General features: G+C 44.5%; 7 protein-coding genes across 7 annotated transcripts; 1 reads left to right on the forward strand and 6 right to left on the reverse strand.

Annotated features, from left to right (window-relative positions):
- Positions 1 to 75: 75 nt before the first annotated feature.
- Positions 76 to 3,650, reverse strand: L203_104676 (uncharacterized protein; the record flags this gene model as incomplete). Its single annotated transcript, XM_066214056.1, has 17 exons — positions 76 to 84; positions 139 to 327; positions 374 to 473; positions 527 to 775; positions 828 to 962; positions 1,011 to 1,129; positions 1,180 to 1,281; positions 1,340 to 2,467; positions 2,517 to 2,608; positions 2,652 to 2,913; positions 2,957 to 3,002; positions 3,049 to 3,147; positions 3,199 to 3,246; positions 3,295 to 3,376; positions 3,427 to 3,444; positions 3,497 to 3,575; positions 3,633 to 3,650. The coding sequence occupies 17 exons, from the start codon at positions 3,648 to 3,650 to the stop codon at positions 76 to 78; spliced, it is 2,775 nt and encodes a 924-aa protein (XP_066070153.1).
- An 883-nt stretch (positions 3,651 to 4,533) lies between these two features.
- L203_104677 (uncharacterized protein) lies at positions 4,534 to 7,221 on the reverse strand (the record flags this gene model as incomplete). The annotated part of the gene is made up of 4 exons (XM_066214057.1): positions 4,534 to 6,133; positions 6,201 to 6,352; positions 6,411 to 6,711; positions 6,776 to 7,221. The coding sequence occupies 4 exons, from the start codon at positions 7,219 to 7,221 to the stop codon at positions 4,534 to 4,536; spliced, it is 2,499 nt and encodes an 832-aa protein (XP_066070154.1).
- A 1,087-nt stretch (positions 7,222 to 8,308) lies between these two features.
- On the reverse strand, positions 8,309 to 9,303 carry L203_104678 (uncharacterized protein; the record flags this gene model as incomplete). The annotated part of the gene is made up of 5 exons (XM_066214058.1): positions 8,309 to 8,688; positions 8,739 to 8,791; positions 8,873 to 8,987; positions 9,077 to 9,156; positions 9,212 to 9,303. 5 exons carry the CDS (start codon positions 9,301 to 9,303, stop codon positions 8,309 to 8,311), a joined length of 720 nt encoding a protein of 239 aa, XP_066070155.1.
- Positions 9,304 to 9,531: 228 nt separating this feature from the next.
- Positions 9,532 to 10,238, forward strand: L203_104679 (uncharacterized protein; the record flags this gene model as incomplete). The annotated part of the gene is made up of 4 exons (XM_066214059.1): positions 9,532 to 9,722; positions 9,771 to 9,829; positions 9,878 to 10,074; positions 10,140 to 10,238. The coding sequence occupies 4 exons, from the start codon at positions 9,532 to 9,534 to the stop codon at positions 10,236 to 10,238; spliced, it is 546 nt and encodes a 181-aa protein (XP_066070156.1).
- Positions 10,239 to 10,361: 123 nt separating this feature from the next.
- L203_104680 (uncharacterized protein) lies at positions 10,362 to 12,874 on the reverse strand (the record flags this gene model as incomplete). Its single annotated transcript, XM_066214060.1, has 7 exons — positions 10,362 to 10,463; positions 10,516 to 10,635; positions 10,688 to 11,241; positions 11,295 to 12,079; positions 12,131 to 12,586; positions 12,641 to 12,798; positions 12,851 to 12,874. 7 exons carry the CDS (start codon positions 12,872 to 12,874, stop codon positions 10,362 to 10,364), a joined length of 2,199 nt encoding a protein of 732 aa, XP_066070157.1.
- A 3,233-nt stretch (positions 12,875 to 16,107) lies between these two features.
- On the reverse strand, positions 16,108 to 17,485 carry L203_104681 (DNA phosphorothioation-dependent restriction protein DptG; the record flags this gene model as incomplete). The annotated part of the gene is made up of 6 exons (XM_066214061.1): positions 16,108 to 16,554; positions 16,604 to 16,783; positions 16,830 to 16,908; positions 16,962 to 17,130; positions 17,183 to 17,209; positions 17,263 to 17,485. 6 exons carry the CDS (start codon positions 17,483 to 17,485, stop codon positions 16,108 to 16,110), a joined length of 1,125 nt encoding a protein of 374 aa, XP_066070158.1.
- Positions 17,486 to 17,958: 473 nt separating this feature from the next.
- Positions 17,959 to 19,316, reverse strand: L203_104682 (uncharacterized protein; the record flags this gene model as incomplete). Its single annotated transcript, XM_066214062.1, has 6 exons — positions 17,959 to 18,399; positions 18,449 to 18,628; positions 18,679 to 18,757; positions 18,809 to 18,965; positions 19,018 to 19,044; positions 19,094 to 19,316. The coding sequence occupies 6 exons, from the start codon at positions 19,314 to 19,316 to the stop codon at positions 17,959 to 17,961; spliced, it is 1,107 nt and encodes a 368-aa protein (XP_066070159.1).
- Between the last annotated feature and the right edge of the window lie 941 nt (positions 19,317 to 20,257).

Consider the following 20,257-nt stretch of genomic DNA (forward strand, 5'->3'; position numbering starts at 1 on the left):
CATTCATTTCTTCATATACATTAGATCAAAGGAAGAGAAGCTATCAACCATGCCAACATACGACTTCTCCAAGTCTTACATGTACTACAAATTCGTCAGGATATGTGCTTCGGACCAGCTGAAATAGAAAAAACTTACCCAAGCAACATTGTTGAACTCAGGATTAGTTTCAAATCGTCTGCTAACTCGTAGACTATCAAAAGTGAGTTGTTCCATTTTAGAGCCGGAGGCAGTAGAAGGCATGGTGAGGGTTTCCGAGTCGTCATTATAAATCCATTCACGGGCCTTTTCACCACAAATGTCGGCATAGTAGGCGACGGGAACAAGCTAGGACAGAGTTAGATAGAGACAGGTGGGTAGGAACACAGCGTACAGAAACTGATCGGGTAGCTCGAGCGTAAGAGTAACACAAGGTGTTGACGAGACCCTGGAGCTTGTCTGCAGTGAATCCGTTCTCATCGGCGACGACCACACTGTATGATTTACAGTCAGAACTTGCGTCATCATACTCTTTTCTTCGACTTACTAATGAGTGGGTCGGGCTGTGCCCTGAAGACCAGCGTGTGCTTGAAGGTAAAAGTCGTGAATGACAGGTGAGGTGACCATGCTGTCAACGACAGTGCCAGGAGGCAGGTTGCCAGTTCTATCCTTGTCATTATCGCTAGCGGCGAAGAATCGCATAGAGTGTCGTTTAGCACAGATAACAAATGTGACCTTGGGGTTATAGTTGCCACCGAATCGCTGAGCAGCCATCTTAATAGACTTAAGCTCAAGGCTGCGGACAAAGTCAAGGAAAGTTCATATTATGAAATGTAATTACAACGCACTTGACACAATGGGCATATTGGCCTTCAGAAACACCGTCTCGGAAGAACAACACGGACAATGGCTTGGCGCCGGTGTTCTTTTCGAAGGTTTGTATGTGGTTATAAACCATGTTTTCAAGGTCCTGTATGATTTCACTATGTGGACTGTAAGCTTCAAATTTATGTGATACAAGAACCGCTTACACTCTACCCTCCTGCAATCGAATGGAAGGAGAGAAAGCATTGTTGTTGCCGTTGACGGCGGCTACAGTGACAGCAATAGAAGGAGGCATGGCGCCACCACGAGAAGGAGGATGAGTGGTCTACATTTCTTAATCAATATTACGCTAAGGCAATAGAGAAAGATGCCCACATCAGCCCCAATCATCATGGTAGTTTTCTCGATTTTGTGCTGGACTTGATGAGTTAAGCCACCAAGCTTAGAGTGTACTTTCATGGCAACATTGCCACAGTACTTTACCAATGAAATTCAGCTACATTCTCTCGCACCTTTATACAATATAGAAACGCACCTGCTCAATACCCCTGTCGCTCTTAATTTTAAGGGATTGCAAACATTGTGTGACGACAGGCTTGAAGAGTTGCTCTGCAGCAACGGACTTGATAGCTTGGTAAATAGACGGGTCCTTCTTGGGTAAGATACAAAAGATAATTTGAGGGTCAGACTTGGTCTCAGTGTAAGCGTTCTTGGCCGCCTGCTGTAGAGCAGGCTTGATACCCATATTCGGACCCCCGGCATTGGGATTATACTGGAAGCACACTGGGCGCTTATTCTGGACAGGACAGCCGTACTGGCTAAGGACGTTGGCAAAGTATGTGACAAACTTTTGCAAGTCAGGGACCGTACATCGTTGGTCGAAAGAGACGACAGCCCAGGAAGTAAGAGGCTTGCCGGACTGGGTGAATTTGACACCCTTCATGTTCCAACCACCAAAGTTGGCCCTGAGTGACCTGTTGCCGTCGTACATGATGGCAGGAGGAGAGAGGACGCGGGCCTGAACATTCATCATCTGACCTTGAACCTCAAGGCCCCAAGCCTTCAGTTTGGGTAAGTTGGAGTAGTTTAGCTTTTGTCTCCAGGCAGAAATAGCAGCTTGTCGCATGGGAGGGGGCTTAGCAGCCTCCTTGATAATTTCGGCGGTCTGATCAGCAGTGATTCGTATCATTGGGATGGAATTAAAAGGCTCAAGCTTAACAAACTCCATTGGAATAAAGTTCTTGCCATACTGAACACAGGGAAGACGAGGTCGGTTGACTCTGATGTTGTATTGTTCTTGGAAGTATGCTGCAACAGAGACAGTTCGGTCTGGCTGACCATCTTTCCCGTTCAAGGTAAACTTGATGGAATCAGCAGGCTGAGAAGTGATCTTGAGAATGGCAAAGACTCTCTCGGTCTGTCGGTGGGTCACAGTAAACTTGGCGCCCCGGAGAATATCGTTGAGGCGCTTGGTTTGAATAGGAGACAGTTCATGAATGGCTCGAGAGGCACTTGGAGGAGCAGAAAAGCCGCCGCCACGACCACCTCGACCACCACGGCCGCCACGACCACCCATAGGAGTAGGCCCGCCCATACCAAGAAGTTCAGGAGCAACGTCAATGAGCATACCAGGTTTGACAAAGGCAGAGTAGGCAGTGTCAATCTAGCGATATTATCAGTAATGCTTATGCATGGAAAAGATATACACCAACCTGGACAGCGGGATAGCCGGCAGAAGTCCATCGGAAAGATTGCTGGAAACCCTTGTAGAGGACAGCTCCGCCAGAGAGTTCAACAGCGCCCTCTACAAGATTCATTAACGCGCCTTCTATCACAGAAACACGTACCATCAGTAAAGAATTTTCGGCCGGCGGCACCAGACATAGTAAACCTGGCGGCAGGGTCCTGTCGGAAGAGGACATTGATGGCCATGATGGCACGAAGCATGATGTCCCTTGTCTGCTCGGTCTGGGCGTCGCCCTTGCAGTAGTCAACGATGCTGTCAAGGTCAATCTTGATGTTGTCAGCTGCCTGGATCACAGCCTTAAATTTCCTCTTGTCATCAGTCGGAACGACGCCATCCTCAATGAGGCCAACAACCACCTCGAGCTATAAGGCGTCAGTTTTGTACAAGACAACGACCAAATGTTACCTTATCGCCGTTAAGAGGGACGGGGATAGGAGTGTAGAAGGATTTCCTGCATAGGGTCTAAATTTGACGCGTCAAAAGCCAGATTCACGTACTGCTGGTCGTACGCGGCAGCCTCCAGAGAAGCTTTCAAATCACCAGTTGCTTCCTGGACTATCTGGTTCCAAATTTTTTGGAGAAGCGGTCTGGGTTTTCTTCAATCTCGAGTCAGTTTTGGTTTTGCGTGAAAAGTTGTTTGCACTTACTTTGTATCTTTGGTCTTGACGACAGAATTGATATCAATGTCATAGTGACTGTACACGAATCAGATAGCCGCTGGACAATCATTACCTTCAACGCACTACACAGTCTTGCCCTGGCCGTTAAACCTGGCCATAAACATATTTGCCTGGACATTGATCTTGTTGCCAGCCGTGCCGAAACCTGCCCAACCGTATGAGCCTGCCTCCACGACACCATTACAAACTACTTACCGGGACGGGGAGGACAACCTGCAAACCAACGCGTCATCAGCCACGGACACCAAAAGTCTCCATCACCTACCATCTAGAGTCTCTTGCATACCTCTGGGTGGATCCCCAGCGGAGAGGCCAGCAAATGTCGAAGCAACGTCGGCTTGGGGCTACAAAATATCAAGACAGCTTGAGTATTTCCCAAGATACCATGATACGGTACTCACCAGGACCTTGGGAGCCATATCACTAGATAAATTTCTGAGTGGGTAGGCGCTTTATCGCAAAAAAGAAAAAGAAAAGAAAAAAAAACTAAAATAAAATAAAAACTATTGTGTTTTGTTAAAAAGAAAAAGAAAAACCAAACGAGACGATAGAGAAACGACGAATTCTCTGGGAATAAATAACTAAATTAAGAAAAGGTAATTAATTAAAATGTAAATTCTAATCAAAACTCTTCCTCTTTATCTATTTTTCTTTTCTTTTCACGATACTTATTCACCAATAACAGACCAATGTGATGCTGAGAACGAATTGGAAGATGGCATGGTGGCTTGGACCATGCAAAGCAACAGAGGACGATCAAGACGGATAGTCTCAACAATCATCTCATGTCAAGCCCCAACATGGCTGTGGCCATACTTTCCCAGGCGCCTAGGAAATCTATACATTTGAAAAGATTGAAAGAAGAGATCGTAGAAGCACAAGACGGTAACAATAATCTATATCAACCGGCCACCATTACGCCAAATGCTATTGCTATAACTGTCTCAAGCATAGCACTGGGTTTACTAGGAAGTTGGTCATGGAGGTCTCTTGCCAGGCCGTCTTCAAAAACGTTCTCCAGGCATATTGCATGAGAATACCTCAAAAGGCAAGTTCACATCTGTATCGTGAAGTCATATCTGGATACATAGTTATACTTTAAAATATGTTGACTTTTCCTGAAAGTCTAAAGGTTTCCTCATTCTTCTATCTGGCAAATAGCTCGAGTAGATCTAGAAGAACCTGTAATGTATATATATATATAATGCACATTTGAGTGGGTCAACTCAAGAATATAATCTATCCAAATAATACATGAATAATGCTATTTGGCTTTCTCAATGCCCCGTCGAGTCGTTAATATCATCCCTCCAAGCTTCCCACCCAAGCACTTCCTCTTGTATATCTTGTCCACTGACTGCCGGGTCTGCTGGCTGTAACAGGGCTATTCGGGTCAAGTTCTATGAAGAAATCAGGTGAATGCTCTTCGCCGTCAACCCCTTCCTCTCTTTCACGTCCATCATTTTTCCTTGGTACAAGCTGGTTGGAGTAAGAGTTGTAGATGCGCGGGGTAGGCGTACGCTGGAGCGGGGAAGGCAAAATAAATGATGATGGAGGCAGATTAGAGGATGTAGGTGTGGTCACATTAGTTGTCATAAGAGGTGTTACCCCTAGACCTGTGGCTCCACCACCCACTCTTCTCATCGAAGGTCCTCTTGACAAGCTCCTATCTAAGCCACCTCCCAAAGGCCCGAAGATACCTGAATCAGGTCGAGCAGCGCTGGGTAAGTTAGGCGTGATAGGAACAGGCGATCCACCAGCGACCGTGTTGTTATTTGAAGAAGGTACAAAGATTAAACCAGAGAAGAACGATCGCATCGTCTTAATGGACTTGATACTTACCCCTCTCCGCAGAGAAGGGGATCCGCTGGGGTCATTTGTTGTGTTGGGTAGAGAGTCTACAGAGGTTGGAGGATTTAAAACAACAGAAGAAGAGTTGTTTTGGCTATTGGCGAGACGAGGAGAGGAGCGAGATGCCTCATCATTGGCGAGGTAAAGCGATCCTGTACGGTAATTTGACGGGACAGCATCCTTGGTAGGCCATAATCTCGCGACGCTCCTAGAAGCTCCCATCGCTCTCACCTGAACCCCAGACAAGCCCAAGCTGGAAGGCGTTGATATGCTTGAAATAGGTGAATATATACTTTGACAATCTCGTCCTCTCTCTCTATCTCTGCCTGTGCGTGGCGTTGAGCCGACACCAGATAATGGTGAAGGAGTGATGGGTTTTTGGATTTGGTAGTCATTCAGTGCAATTGTATCGAATTTTGCCCACTGGTTTGACCGACTTGTTTGACTGGCCGTACTTGGTGTCTTTACTGGCGTTACTGCAAACTGTCGCGCGGCTAACCATCCCACAGCCGTGGGATTTGCCCCAGCTATCAATGGTGGTGTAGCGCTCCTTCCCGTATTGGCAGACCCTGGTCCGCTTCCCATATACCCGTCATATGCAGAAAACTCTTCCCTATCTTCGTTGCTGGCCTGTGAAGGAGGAGGCTCGATAGGCCCACGGTAAGGAACGTAATCGGGATAATCTAGAAGACTATTAATAGGCGGTGACCTTGCTCCTCGAGTTCTCTCATGTTGGTCGCGATGAGCAGAAAAATGCAAAAGTGTAGGTGTTGCAGAGCTTTCACTCGCACCACTCCCCTTTTTCCAGATATCACTACTGCTCCTTTGTGAGCTGCATCCATCTTTGGCGCTTCCACCCCCGGCATAACCACCATAACCAAGAGAAAACGGGTAAGGGGAATTGCTGGTTGATTGTGAATAAGGAAGGACTTTTTTGCGTGAACGACCATGGAAGCGTCGACGGATGTAGAAAGCATAGGACGCGACTCCAAGGAGGAGGAGGAGCGCTGAAATGCCAGAGATGAGGCCAATAATTAATTGCAAGTTAGGTCTTTGTAGGCTATCAGTAACTTTGTTCGTATATCTACGTATTTTTATGATAAGGAGATATTGCTCACCCGCCCGTTGAATCTGACTTTGTAGTCAACAAAGCATAGTCAATAACCAACTGCTGGCCAGGAGATTGATTAATAAGACTCAATGTATGAGCTTGGGATTGGTCGAAGCCTGATCCAGCATACAACAAAGATGAGTATGAGGTCCATGGAGCCTATTTACAGGCCAGAACATCAGTCACAAAACCTTTTGTTTTGGATGAAGAAACGTACAGCCATATCAACCATCCCCTGAAATACACCGTCTAACTCAACTCTCGCTTTGCCACCTTCTTTGCCAGCCAATCCGTATATGTAAACCGCTTCTCCTTTGAACTTCAAGTCTACCTTGCCTCCTTGAGTGGTCGATACTCCTAGCGTCCCATTATAAAACGAACTAGTATCGTTGTAGAGTGTGGTTAAGGTATTGTTTGTGGGAGAAGAGAGTGGTCCGGAAGAAGCGAAAGATGTCCAGGCGGTTGAAGGGGAATACTTGAAAAGGGGAGAAGTGCTGTCAATTGTAAGGTTTGACATCCTATATAGGAGTGGAACTCAATCAATGTCCCATCTACCTTCTGGGGAAAAGATAAAGAACTTACTTTCCAGAAGATGCTAAGCTCAGCTCTCCACCTAATCCATAAAACTGTAATATGTTTTGACCTGTGCTTCCTGCAGCACTGTCTACTTTGGGGCGGAGTTCGACTTGATGTAATCCTGCCGGCAAATCGCTCACCACATAGTTGTGATCTTTCTCAGGCGCACATGCATCCTTCCAAGATGATCCATTGATTCTGTACTCTACTCTACACTCGTTGCTAGTACCTAAGCCCAGATTAAAACGGAGAGCAGAGGCGGTGATGTTGACTCCTATTAAGCTGTCGACCGATGATGCGGAGGGTGATAGCATGTGAAAAGTCTGGTCATATCCATCTCCCCTGGGCGTATAAGCCGCCGTCCAACTAGACTTTCCCTGGCAACTGGCACAGGGAGAGTAGGAAAAGATGGGAGATGTGTCTGGGATGAAGAACGAGGTATGCGACGGCATTTTTGGGCGATAGGCAAGGACGGATAACCAGTTTTGAAATCAAACTTGGTGCTTGAACTGTAGCCCGCCCAAGACTGACAGGCGTAAGAGCACAGAGCAGGGGAAGACAGGCGTGGATTCGGTTGATGGATATTGAACTTGATGGCTTATCAAACGAAAGATAAAGGAGCCAAGTGTTGGTTTGTGGCGAGCCTGGAGGCTGGCAATGTACTTGGAAAGAGGTTAAAGAGTGACAAAGTTGCGTCAAGCCGGTGACTGAAAGTTTTGAGAGAATGCGATGAAAGAGAATCAAAAGAAATGAGTGAGTATGCAGGAGTGCAAAGGTAAGATGAGGAAGTAATGTCAAGTCGTCGCAAGTCAGCAAGACACAACAAGTCGAAGGCCGCCTTCCATTTCTGCCTTTACCTATCTTCCCACCTGGCTCCATATTAGACGAGGCATCTCCCTCTCGTCTTTCACCATAGCCTTGTCCCTATCCAGACACATCCTTCCACTGGTAATTCCTTTGTTCAGCCTTACTTCATTCTGTCCATAATGTGAGTTTCCATCCTTTGAGACTCGTTGAACTCACTGGATAAACCATTGGCACCACTAGCCCTGACTTTCAAACCTCCTTCGAAGCTGGATCGTTGGGAACGGCTGAAATAAAGTAGCAGGCCGCAGATAATGAAGTCAAAGGAAACAGACATGGCGGTGAAATTGTAAAGATAAAAATGTATAGCCATGTTGAATGATAATTTGGTCAACACATGAAAGAGACACAAAAAGTGGAGGCAGTGCCTAAATTCGGATTAACGGCCAAAGGATATTTTATTTGGCCCGCTTCTTACGAAATGATTCCACATTGGTCAATAAGATGAATTTGACCAATGCAAAGGTAATGGAAGAGGACAAACACGGACCAATGGTAATGGGATTCATACAACAGCTTCCAGAGACATCTAGATTGTAGAATTAGATTAATTGCAAAACGCTTTGAAACACAGCACACGAACGCGATGACAAGTATATGAAATGCCGAGACTAATGAGGCAGCGAGTGGCAGAGACTGCTCGAAGCAGTCTGTTGGCCAAGACAGAGACAGAAATCAATCATCCATTTTTCCCATGAAATCATCTCCATCTTCACTAAGATCCCCCATATCACTCATCTTCTCATCTTCGTCATCCTCCACGTCATCTTCCATATGCTCAGTACTATGGCCATTGCCGTGGCCATTAGTTTTCCCATTTATCTTTCCCTTCTTACTAGGCGACGCCTCCATATCATCATCTGATTCACCATCATCTCTCCCTGCCTTATCTGCGTCTTCTTGACTGGCAAAGCGTTCCACGTATGATCTGACTTTGTTTGCATAGGCTTGCGGATCGCGCATGAGTAAAGCAGCCGCGCCACCGTTAAGTGGGTCGGCGGGATTTGGGTAACGTAAGAGTTGAGGAAGGAAGATTTCAAAAATGTTGATAAGTTCTGCTCCAAGCTTAGCTGTTGACGCAAGAAAGGACCAGCAGAAATCATACCAAACATGGGCGACCAAGTCTGATTGATAACATCTAAACATACACTTCCACTTCTACAACCTATCCATCAGCTCTTGCCTCAGTCATGTCTTTTGCCGACTCGCGCACTTCAGGCACGACACACCACAACTCACAACTCGTCTATATTGGGATGAAATATCTTGTTCATAAACCCAATGCTAGGAGACTTGAAAGGAAATTGCTCAGGAAGCTCAACATGAATATTCCAGACGCCCTTGGCAAAAGGGGCTAAATATTGTGAGTAGAAGCACAGTGGCAACAATGGAGTTTGACGGGACCGGCGAGGTAACCTTGCCGGTCAAGATGTCTGTACTTACTCTCGGCTGGGCCATGAAACTTGACAAAGAATTCAGACATTTTGTTGTTGACCAAAGTAACCTCATAATCTGACATGAGACTGTTCCAAGCATCCCCTATCAGTGGTCACGCTCGAAGTTTACTAGGACCCTCACAGTTTCATGACGTCTGTATCCACTCTGCGTTTCGGAGAGCTGTGAGGGGATATTAGCATGGATAAGGCCACGAATATTGCAGTACTTATCATGGTGAAATGTCAATAGCCGTTCTATGATCAATGTATTGAAGATGGTAAGTGGCAAGAGAAACAATATATGATGATATTAGTGAAAATGGTATCATGACTTGCGGAGAGCTGGAATATCTCCGGAGGACGGAAGCAAATCAATGCCACACTCTCAAATCCCGTACACATCCAATGTAGTGGTCTCTCAGCCAATTCATTCTTTACCCTAACATATAATTACCCAACATCATGGCTTCGTCTTCTAGTCATCCCCTGTTACCTTCTGTATCCTCAACTTCTTTCGCGAGGGCATTCCCTATACCCTCGCCTCACGAGGGCTCTTTTCACCCGCATCCCTCTCTCGCCCTCGCTACAAAAATCACACTTCAAAGCGCTGGTGTCGGTCTGTTAGTCAGCTCAGTTCAGAATGCTCTTGAAAAGTGAGTAGGATGGTATGAAATCTTGACTAGTGCTTAGATTATGGATAGACACAACGCAGGCGCAATGGGTGTTTTCACTAGGACAGGATCTACCATTACATTCTTTGGTGCATTTCACTTTTTACTCTTTCTCAAGCCAATCTGATGATGTGTAGCCTCCTTGGGATTCTCATTTTCATATGTATCATCTCTGACTGCCAACATCCGTGAAAGAGACGACGCTCTCAACTCGGCGGCAGGAGGTTGTGCTGCAGGTTTTGTCGCAGGTGTACAGAGGAAAAGTCTACCAGTGGCTATAGGTGCTTGTGCAGGAATGGCTGCGTTGCTAGGAACTTTCAATGCTGCCGGAGATGTACGTCATGTGGACTTTATGCCGTCGAAGGTGCATGGTATCGAGACGCTAACGAGTTGCTCTAGTCACTCACTGGCAAGGACCATAGATCGATTCCTCGACCCGAACGGGAAGAGATCCGGCAATCATTTTTTAAGAAGAAAGCGCCAATTACAGAAGAATGACGCGGGGGCCGACGAGTGATGATATAGAGTGACTGGGAGATTTGTATTGATGAACAATATGTCATTACCAGCAAAGAAGATAAGGCTCCAAAGCATACATCTGCAAGTGATCTGTGTACTCATTTATGGCTTCAGCTTTGCCTGCAACTCTTGTGTAACAATCTTCTTGTATTCCTCCACATCGCCCAAGAACTTGGTGACCTTGGCGTCAGCGCATACCCAGAGCTAAGTTGATAGTCAGTATGTCATACCAGTTTAAGTTTCGCGATAGACTCACTTGGTTAGAAGTGTTGGTGATGAACCTTTCGTCATGCGAGATACTAATGACACCACCTTTGAATACTTTTATAGCTTCAATGAGCGCATCGATACCTTCAATGTCCAAATGATTCGAGGGCTGTCTTGAAGCATCAGCACTCACTATGAAACTCCTAAATGGGACGCCTTACCTCATCCAGCAACAAAATATGGGGTTTTGTCATTGATAAGACTGCAAACGCTACTCTAGCCTTTTGACCACCAGATAGCGTATCAATCTTTTGTAATCCAGTCAAGCCCGTGATACCAAAACTACCTAAATGAGATCTATATTCTTGCTCAGTCTTGCCCGGGAATTTGGCTTGCAAGAATGTCACAGGCGAAACCGTCATGTCCAATTGGTTAACAAAGTGCTGAGTAAAGTAGGCAATGCGACAACGTGAATTATGCGTAGCTCGACCAGTCATGGGCTGAAGATCACCCGTCAAGAGTTTGATCATGGTAGATTTACCTGCACCGTTGGGTCCAATTACAGCAATTCGACTTTCAAGTGTCACGTCAATATTAACGTTCTTCAAAATAATCTTGTCGGCAGAGTAACCAAATGTAGCTTCGTCAAGCTGTAAAAGAGGTGGAGATATCTTCTCGGGGTCAGGAAATTTGAAGGATTCTGAGTCAGCCTCTTCTGGGGGTTCCAATTCGGGCAGTTTTTCGAGAATTTTGATTTTGGACTGAGCTTGCGCAGCTATGTAACCGGCCAGTTAACCTTTTTCTATGGGTATATTTGCAAAAACATACCCCTAGCGGCATTATACCTCCATCTATCGATATAAGCCTGCAAATGCTGTCTGTATTGCAACTGTGTCTCATACTCCTTTCGCTGGTTTTTGGCTCTTTCCATTTTAGTAGCGTAGAATTGCGTAAAATTGCCTTTGTAGTAATCTAGACGTTGATTATGTTGATGTACAATGTCAGTAGCGACAGCATCAAGGAAAGCTCGGTCATGGGAAACAACGAGCAAAGTTGAAGACCAGGTTTGCAGATAATCTTCGAGCCAAGCAATGGCATTCAGATCCAACATGTTGGAGGGTTCGTCCAACATCAAGAGATCAGGTTTAACAAACAAAGCACGAGCCAAGGCCAATCGCATCCTCCAGCCACCTGAAAAGGAGCCTGTTGGCTTTTTTTGATCCTCCTCCGAGAAACCTAGGCCAGCCAACAACACGCCTGCCCGAGCTGGACCAGTTTCTGCTTCCATATCAATCAATGTTTTTTGCACTTCGCCTATCCTTGATAAAATATCTTCTTTCTCCTTGTCAATGGCCTCTTTTTCTTCTCCCAACAACCCCTCCTTGCTGGCAGCTTTCTCAAGATCTTCAAGCTTGATATTTAATTCTTTTTCTTCTGTGATGAACTTGTGACGCCAGACGTCGGCTTGCAGTACCGAGTCGAGAGCCGTGGTAGAATCACCAGCAATTTCCTGCTCGACGTAAAGTACCGAGATGTGTGTAGGAATGGGAACTTCTCGAAGTGCCATGTGTCGTAGCAGAGTAGATTTACCAATACCGTTGCGACCGATGAGACTTTTTACATATATACTTAGCTACACCTCTCCACTTAATAAATGTACCCACCCGTAACGACGACCGTAAGCCATAGAAAGAGTTGCTCCAGATAGAATACGGTTACTGCCAAAGTTGACGTCGATGTTTGACAATTGAATGTCTTTGGATTTGCCTTTTGCAGCTCCACTTAAATCCAGTGGGTTGACCTTCATAAACATCTCTTCATAACTCTGTTGCTTCTTCTGCATATCAATAAGCTTCGAGCCTTGATATAGATCGTTTCGTTTTGCACGTTTCTCAATCTTTGCTTTGAGCTTTGCTTCTGCTTTAGCGAGTTTATTGAGGTCTACACGGGACGCTTGACCCTTGGTGTTGGACTCGAGATCGACAGCACCTGACATGGCAATAGTAGCTGACATGGCTTGAGAACGCATATGTATAGTTTTGTCAAGTTTGGTGGCAGTAGTAGATTTGCGGACTCGTTTGGTCGATTGAGCCTCAAGATACTCCAGTAAACGGATCATGCTGATAAAGAATCAACCAACAGCTGGCGGACTTTACAAAACACAAGAAACATACAAATCATCAATGGCTCGAGTATTATCCTCGCTCGAAGGGCCGCCGCTCAGCATGCCTTTGGTCATGTTCACGATATCTTCCTCTTCCTCATCTTCATCTTCGACAAGACCGGCAATATATGAAACGACGACTTCATCCGTCCGAGGAAAAGTCCTCCTCTGATACAGTTATGGTCAGTAATTGAGTCTTAAGTCTATAAGTAAGACTTGCAATATCAGAGGCTATCTTGGCCATTTTTTTTTTGACAAGTAGAAAACACAGTGAAAATGAGCCAGAGGCAAAATGAAACTGAGAAAGATGAATTTTCAAATGTAAACCATTATCAGGCTCACCGGTTTCATGATGGGTTTTTTATTTCTTATAATCGTTGTTTTACAAGTTGAAATTTAAAACAATTCATTTTCTCATTTTGAATGCAACGACTATCAACAAACTCATCAAGACTATGTATACAATCTTTACAGGAGGATGCTTAGAACTGTGATTTGGAAAGTGATAGTAGTATCAATGTTGGCTTTGGAAGCGAAAAGTATTACAACCAGGCTTGATAATGGCGGACTGCTATGTTCAAAAACAGCAAGCAACTCTCAATGCCATTCAAAAGTGCTTATGGACTCGGATGAAGCTGGAGAATTTCCAGAAACGGATTACCTCATTCTAACAACTCTGTGTCTAGCATGGATATAACTCATCCAACCTGTTTTGCGCTGTTCTCAAAACATCTCGCAACCTGAAGAGTAGATAACCATGAGAATACTCAACTATAACAGACTGTACTTGGAAATTCTTTGAAAGCTTTGCCAGATACATCTCTGGCTGTATTTCAGTCTATAACCCTTTGTCAGACTGTAGAGACCTCAAGTGGGTTGGATTTGACTCTAGATGGAAGAGTATATTACAGCGTATAAGAAACTACTGATTCATACCTAGTCAAAACGCAGATTTTTCGCACCAATACTACACTCTACCGAGTTCTCACAACCTCATGCAAAAATCCTACATCCGTCAGTCTTCTCAACACATAAAATTCTACAGGCTCGGATATTCATTTTCCAGACGCTTAGAGGATTATCGTGTTGTCGTCCTCGTATACAGTGATGGTCGCTAATAAAGGGTCAACGTATATGGTATTGTTAATCTTCCACGAACTCTGTCTAAAGCAGCTTCTATCTTTTGTTGATTAACCTTTAGAACTCGCTTCTCACAAATACTCTTTCACGACTCCTCACAAAGATTCCTTTCTCTCTAGCTTTTCGTCTTTAGTTGAACCTCTTGTTATGATAGGACTTGTCTCACTACCCTCTTTTGCCATATTGGAGGCTTCAAGGTCACATTTGCTCTCTCTTACCCTTAGGTATAGGCTCTCAAACAGTACCTTTCTCTAGTCGATCTCGTCGAAGCTTTGCCTAATATACACATTTGTGTCTTTCCTTGGTGAAAATCTTGATTGCACCAGACTAGAGTCCCAGTTCACATATGTATGGGTAAGTTGGGCCTTCTTGGGGGAGATACACATTGGTTATGTCTCTCAAATAATCTAGCTTGATATAGCATTCTTTGACTGATATACTGCCGTCTGTGGTGCTAGGAGAATGTAAATAGCTTCTATCCTCGGTCTCACAAATGATATAAGTAGAAATCAACCATCCAGTTTGACCATCAACAAACGGTATTACAAACGACTGACACACATCATCATGGAAAAGAGTTTTTTATCATGTTTTCAGAATCGTAAACACAGCGTTACTTTTGATAGATGCCAGATATCACCAGCCAAGCTCCAGCTCTTACAAAGCAAGCTGCGACCCTTTTAAAAGCTTTTGAGACCTTCAGAGGTATTGACTGTTCACCAACTGCTTGTTGAGACATTCAACTAGGACCAGTCCATCGACGAGTGAAAACGGTATACATTTCTAGAAACAGCCTGTTTCTTGTTTACGGAGAGTAGCAAGGACGCTAGACCAAGTTTGACAAGCGCAACCTCAAGCAGTGTTTCATCAATAGCGGCAGATGTGAGGACAACAAAGATACGTTCTGGCGATATCTCTCCAGCTGCCATCATCGGTTGGATTTGGAGGGCAGCATAATGAGCTACTAGCCGGTTTACTCCTCTGGCAATATCAGAGTACTTGTCACAATTGGGGTGTTCTGGGGGGCTTCCTTGGGACGACTTATAATAAGTAACTCTTAAGACAGCTAATTAATATTCATTCCCTAGAGAATCTATGGAATGAATCTACTCTTTATATATCATTATCCTTCAACCATCCAATATAGGTGAGTGTCAAGACTGGGTCACTCGGGTGGTTACAGTGGTTATGCCCTTGGGACGAGATACTACTTAGTAGTTAGGATATGATATATAGAGACAGAAAGCTAGATTCATTCTCTGGGGTTGTGTCTCTGGGTTGTCTATCCTTATATACATCTTCTCCTGTCCAGTGTATCCAACCCAACACACAACCTCCACCATCCTTGCTTGCTGTGTTTCTGACAGTGAGTCACCATCTTCAACAGGATACACGAGTTGAGTGTCCTGACAGTACTTGTCTGGCACTGAGCATTCTTTTCTCAAACAGCATCAACATGCTTCAAAATTTGGAGCTCTTCTCCATACTCGGCAGCTCCAGTATGGATAATTGGTCCATCGGGTTGTGCCTATAGAGAGGAGTTGGTTTCGCCGACTGAGCGAGTTTGAGACTTACCTGCTCCCAGCTCAATGAGCTGAGTGATGGATTGGGCAGCAAATGAAGAATCAGGCATGGTTACATTTGTGAAGATGGAAAAGAATTAGAATTGACGTACAGCTGGTTGTACTTTTAAGATGGAAAGTGCGATGGATCTTGGACCGGACCAGTCCGGTCCGGAGATCCGAAAGTTCAAGTTTGCCCACGACGGAATACTCGATACTTTTTGTGTGTCCATTAGCTTCTTGCTGATTGAGAAAATCCCAGCCAACAAGGGTTTGGTCAATGCTATATAAGGAGGGCGGTATGTGGCTTGGAGATGAAGAATTTTTCTGCGTGAGCATGGATATTGACTGGAGATGGGAATACATGCTTTATCTTTTCTAATAGGTTGTTTGGGAGAAGCCGTTGGTAGTATATATGCGAACGCTGTAAATTACCGGTATCATGGAAAACACTTCTTTTTATAGCAATGTTGGTATGAATCGCAGCGTCAAACATGGCGCTGAGACGGGCAGTATAGTACGGTGACATAGTATGCATCGTAAAGAGATGGAAAGGGTAGAAATAGAGGTATTTGGGTTATCATTTAACATTACAACCACTTTAAATTGACCAAAATATAGACAACTACTTTTTGTAGAGATATTGTTGATGTATAGTCAGACTAGCTTGGTGCTGAAAGACACGTACAAATTTCTACAGTTGCATGCAAAGCTTGGTATGTCATGACCCATACAAAACTGACAATTGTGATGGCAAAGAGATACCCAGTCAAGCTCACAAGAAACCCCAAGTCACCTTCATTCTCTTTTTCCAGCCTTCTTCCCACAGGTTCTCTCCTTGTGGATCAATTGTCGCTACTTCTTCGCCGCTCCACCTCTTCAGCATTCTCTCAAACCATCCTAGTTTCGCTTCAAAACGCCCTTGCTCCTCCAAGGGTCGTTCAATATCACCTGGCTCAACGGTTTTTGCCCAGTTTACCAAGTCGGTGAGATAATTGAAAATCTTCTTGGAAGGTTTCTCTAGTTCTGAGCTGTATGTAAGAGCGGCCATGATGAATATGGGCTCGAGAGCAAAGAGAGTACTATGGCGTGGTCTTGCTCGGCCAAGACTATACTGGTTAAATGTAAAAGGGTCAGGATGGTCTTTAATTTCCTGGTGAAAGAATTGATTAGCATGGGAAACACCTTTTTTCTTGTCAATGCAAGTGAGGTGAGAGGCGAGCTGTAACCTATGGTTTAGTGCTGTACGGCTTAGGTTGACCATAGCTTACCACAGCGTGATACCACGTCGTGTGGTGGTTGTTCATGGCCCTAACAGCCTTGCCTTGCTCACTTGTTTCCATCCATTCGGTTTGTGCTTTAAACCAGTCTTTGATCTGGGTAACCAAGGTGTCGGAAAGCTTGTGTTGGACAAGAGGGAGTGATTGAGAGACCAATAAGATGTTACGAACCTATCCTAGATGAGAAAGATGATAGAATGAGAGAGACACTACCTACTGCAATCACAAAAGCATAGTTTCCCCTGGCGGGATTCTCTCCTGGTTGGCATTGAGCGTACCAAACTTCGGGTGTCATTCTTGGGCCAACTTTATCAACATTTTCTTTGCTCAACGCAGGATTTCAACCTACTGTGTATCTTCATCGACGAAAAAGACGTTCAACACATGTTCAATTCGCGTCAAACATCGTTCTTGCCATTCGTTATCCTTGGCCCCAAGGTAAACAGCGCCAAGGGAAAGTGTGTGAACAGCTCTTGACATGGCTTCAAGCTGCTTTTGACCACCAAGAAGGTCGCAGTCTGGATTCATTATGAATATGGCAGCATTAATTACATATTCATAACAACTTACACGGGTTACGCTGGCCATCTCGATATTCTTCAATAACCAGATTAGCGCTCATATATCAGAGAATAAGAAGAGGAACGTACCCCACTTGCCTGGCTCAATCTCCCAGTAGTGAGGCTTGAGAGTAAAGAGATGATTCTTCCCTTCGGGACATGGAATCTTAGAAAAAGTTACTGAGAATGTCTCATCGCTCGCTAAAAGTTCATCGCATAAATCATGGAGGTGCTGGAGGGCTTGCGGAGTGGGATGCGATGTCAGTATTGGAGTCAGAATTTCAAGAGGATTCTTTGGGACTTTGAGAGACATTGGACAGAGGCTTTGAAAGCGTCTGATAGTTGGGCGATTGAAAGGCAGAGAAAACTTACTAGGGTGTATATATAACGAGCGATTGAAATGAAAGGAGCATGTAAACGATCTTTTATGAGACTGAGATAGGTCTTGAAGTGTTACAAGTCGTCAGTTATATCAAAGGATTGATCGTATTGACTCGGACATCTTCGTTGGTTGGAAAGCTGGTACGACTATCTTCGGATGCTCCATGGAGATGGTCAATAATTCAAAAGGGTGAAGCTTCTTGAGATAAAAAATCTACTGTTATCAGCGCTCCTCATTCATCGCAGTTTGGAGGCTCATAAACACTCAGTCATCAAAACACTGCTAGAGAAAGCTTTTAACGTTCGGAGTGTATGTAGGTCAATATTGATATACAAAAGCTTTCAGTATTAGCGCCACAAGATACTCTTTGCGACATGACCAAACACTACTCCTTTCGCCAATGACTAGATGAATCCCCATAGCATCCTCATTCTTTGTGTAAACCCGGCCTCCCAGGCTTTGCCATTTACCTCCTCTCCACCCCTTTGACCTTCCCCAGTCCAAGCTGCCATCATTCTTTCATACCATTGCCATTGTCCCTCATACCTACCCTCTTCTTCAAGAGGCTTCTCCATTTCACCGGGCTGGACATTCTTGGCAAACTCAAGCAAGTCTCGCATACATTGGCCGATTTTGCGATCAAGCTGACGAGAAGAATCAAGAGTGAGCTCAGCAATGATGAACAATGGCTCGAGGGCAAACAAGGTATAGTGTCGAGGTCTGGTACGCTTTAGGTCACGTTCAAAATACTTGACTGGGAAACGAGAAAAAACATAGTGGTTGAAGAATGATTGGGCGTATTTTCTGCCTTCAATTGGGACCATGAAGGAGAGGTGAGATGCAATCTTGAGAGGATTAGTTTTGAATCCTTTCCAAGAGTTCAACACATCTCACGATTGCATGGTACCAAATTACCTTATTATCTTCATATTTTCTGATTGCTGCTCCTTGCTCAGAAGTCTTCATCCAATGTTCTTGCGTCGCGATCCATTGAGCAACAACCTCGACAATATCTTTCCGCAAATAATCAGAGGCCATTCGCATGGCTTGGTCAATCAAGATGATGTAACGAAGCTGCAGACAGCTCTCAAGATCCCTACGAGTATTTTAAGAATACCACATACTGCTATCACAAAGGCATAGTCACCCCTAAGAGGTTTACTTCCTGGTTTGCACTGAGAATACCATACTTCTGGCACCATTCTACCTATGCGTCAGATGGACAGTCAAGATCCTCTTGGTATGGCCATATACCTTGTTTCTGGGTCAATGAAAAAGACTGTAAGGAGCCTCTCGAGTTGCCTCACGCAAGCATCCTTCATCTCCAGAAGATACACAGCACCCAGGGCAAGGCTGTGAACTGCCATAGAGCAGCTTTCCAGTTGTTTCTGGCCTTTTGGCTTATCACAGACTCAATCAGAGTCAGAGAGAGAGATTTTCTTTGCCCGCATGAAAGAGCTCACAAGGGTTACGTTTTCCATCCCGATGTTCTCCACATATGTCAACATATTTCAAGTCGAATCAGACACTGCAACTTACCCCATCTGCCTGGCTCTACTTCCCAGAAGTATGGCTTGAGTGTAAAGAGATTGTTTTTGCCTTCTGGGCAGAGGATTTCTGAGAATGTCACAGAGTAGACCTCGTTCGATTCTACTTGTTTTCGACATATCTGTCTCAGCATCTTGAGACCTTGTGGAGAAGGGTCTGGTCTTGGGAAGGGTGTAAGTATGTTTTCAGACCAAATGGGAACATTGAGTCCCATATTTGAATTGCTTTTGAATGAAAAAGTAAAATAAATAAATAATTGCAGTGAATATTTCAGCTACTACGTCACTGATAAGTTTCAGGCACAGCTATCACTATATCTATTTTGATAACTCATCCATTACTGGCTGAAATTGTATTAATAATTTTCTTTGAGGATTATGATCTGGTCTTTTAAGTACTAATGCGGATTAGGCGTGTACAGGAGGGCTATATACAGCATGAGATGGACAATGTTTGTAATGAATATACTACAAAAGGTAAAAGGGTTAAGGACTGAGGTCAATCCGAGGGAAAGAAAGGTTCTGGCGGTAGGTTGTATTAAAAAGAAGGCTTGGCTGCTGGGTTAGCCTGTTGGTGAGCAAGATGACTGAGCTATGAACGTTGCTAGGGGTTGGCAATATGACTACAGGTAAAAACGATGACATGTAGGATTAAGCTGCCCATGGGTTGGGAATAGACAGCTCAGAGTTGTATCTAAAACTGACGTTCCCATGCGATTTCGTAGATAGTGGTCCACAAAAGATAAACAATCATTGGTCTAAAGATAAGCCAACGTAAGCTCCGTGATAATATTCGTTCTTTCTGGTCGAATGTTGTTCTTTTTTGCTTTATACTCATCAACCATGGCATCTTGCGATACCAGCTAGATGTATTTTGGTACCCTTCGTGATGTACCTCACCTCTGCAATTGCTTTCTTTTGGCTAATCGTTCCTAACGCCCTGTTGAAGGTCTCTTGCTTCTTCCCATTTCATGCTGCCTGGATCTGTTCTGATAACAGCACAAATACTGTCATCCTCTTCATGCGATGTGATAAGTTCCATTTGAAGGTATTTTGGACAGTCTTGATATGATCAAGTCGGAAAAGAGGGTAAATATTTCAATCAATGAATCTCGCAAATATCTCACAATCTCTTGTAGGTTCTACTACAGTAATA

This window comes from Cryptococcus depauperatus, chromosome 5, assembly GCF_001720195.1.
Source record: "Cryptococcus depauperatus CBS 7841 chromosome 5, complete sequence".
NCBI lineage: Eukaryota > Fungi > Basidiomycota > Tremellomycetes > Tremellales > Cryptococcaceae > Cryptococcus > Cryptococcus depauperatus.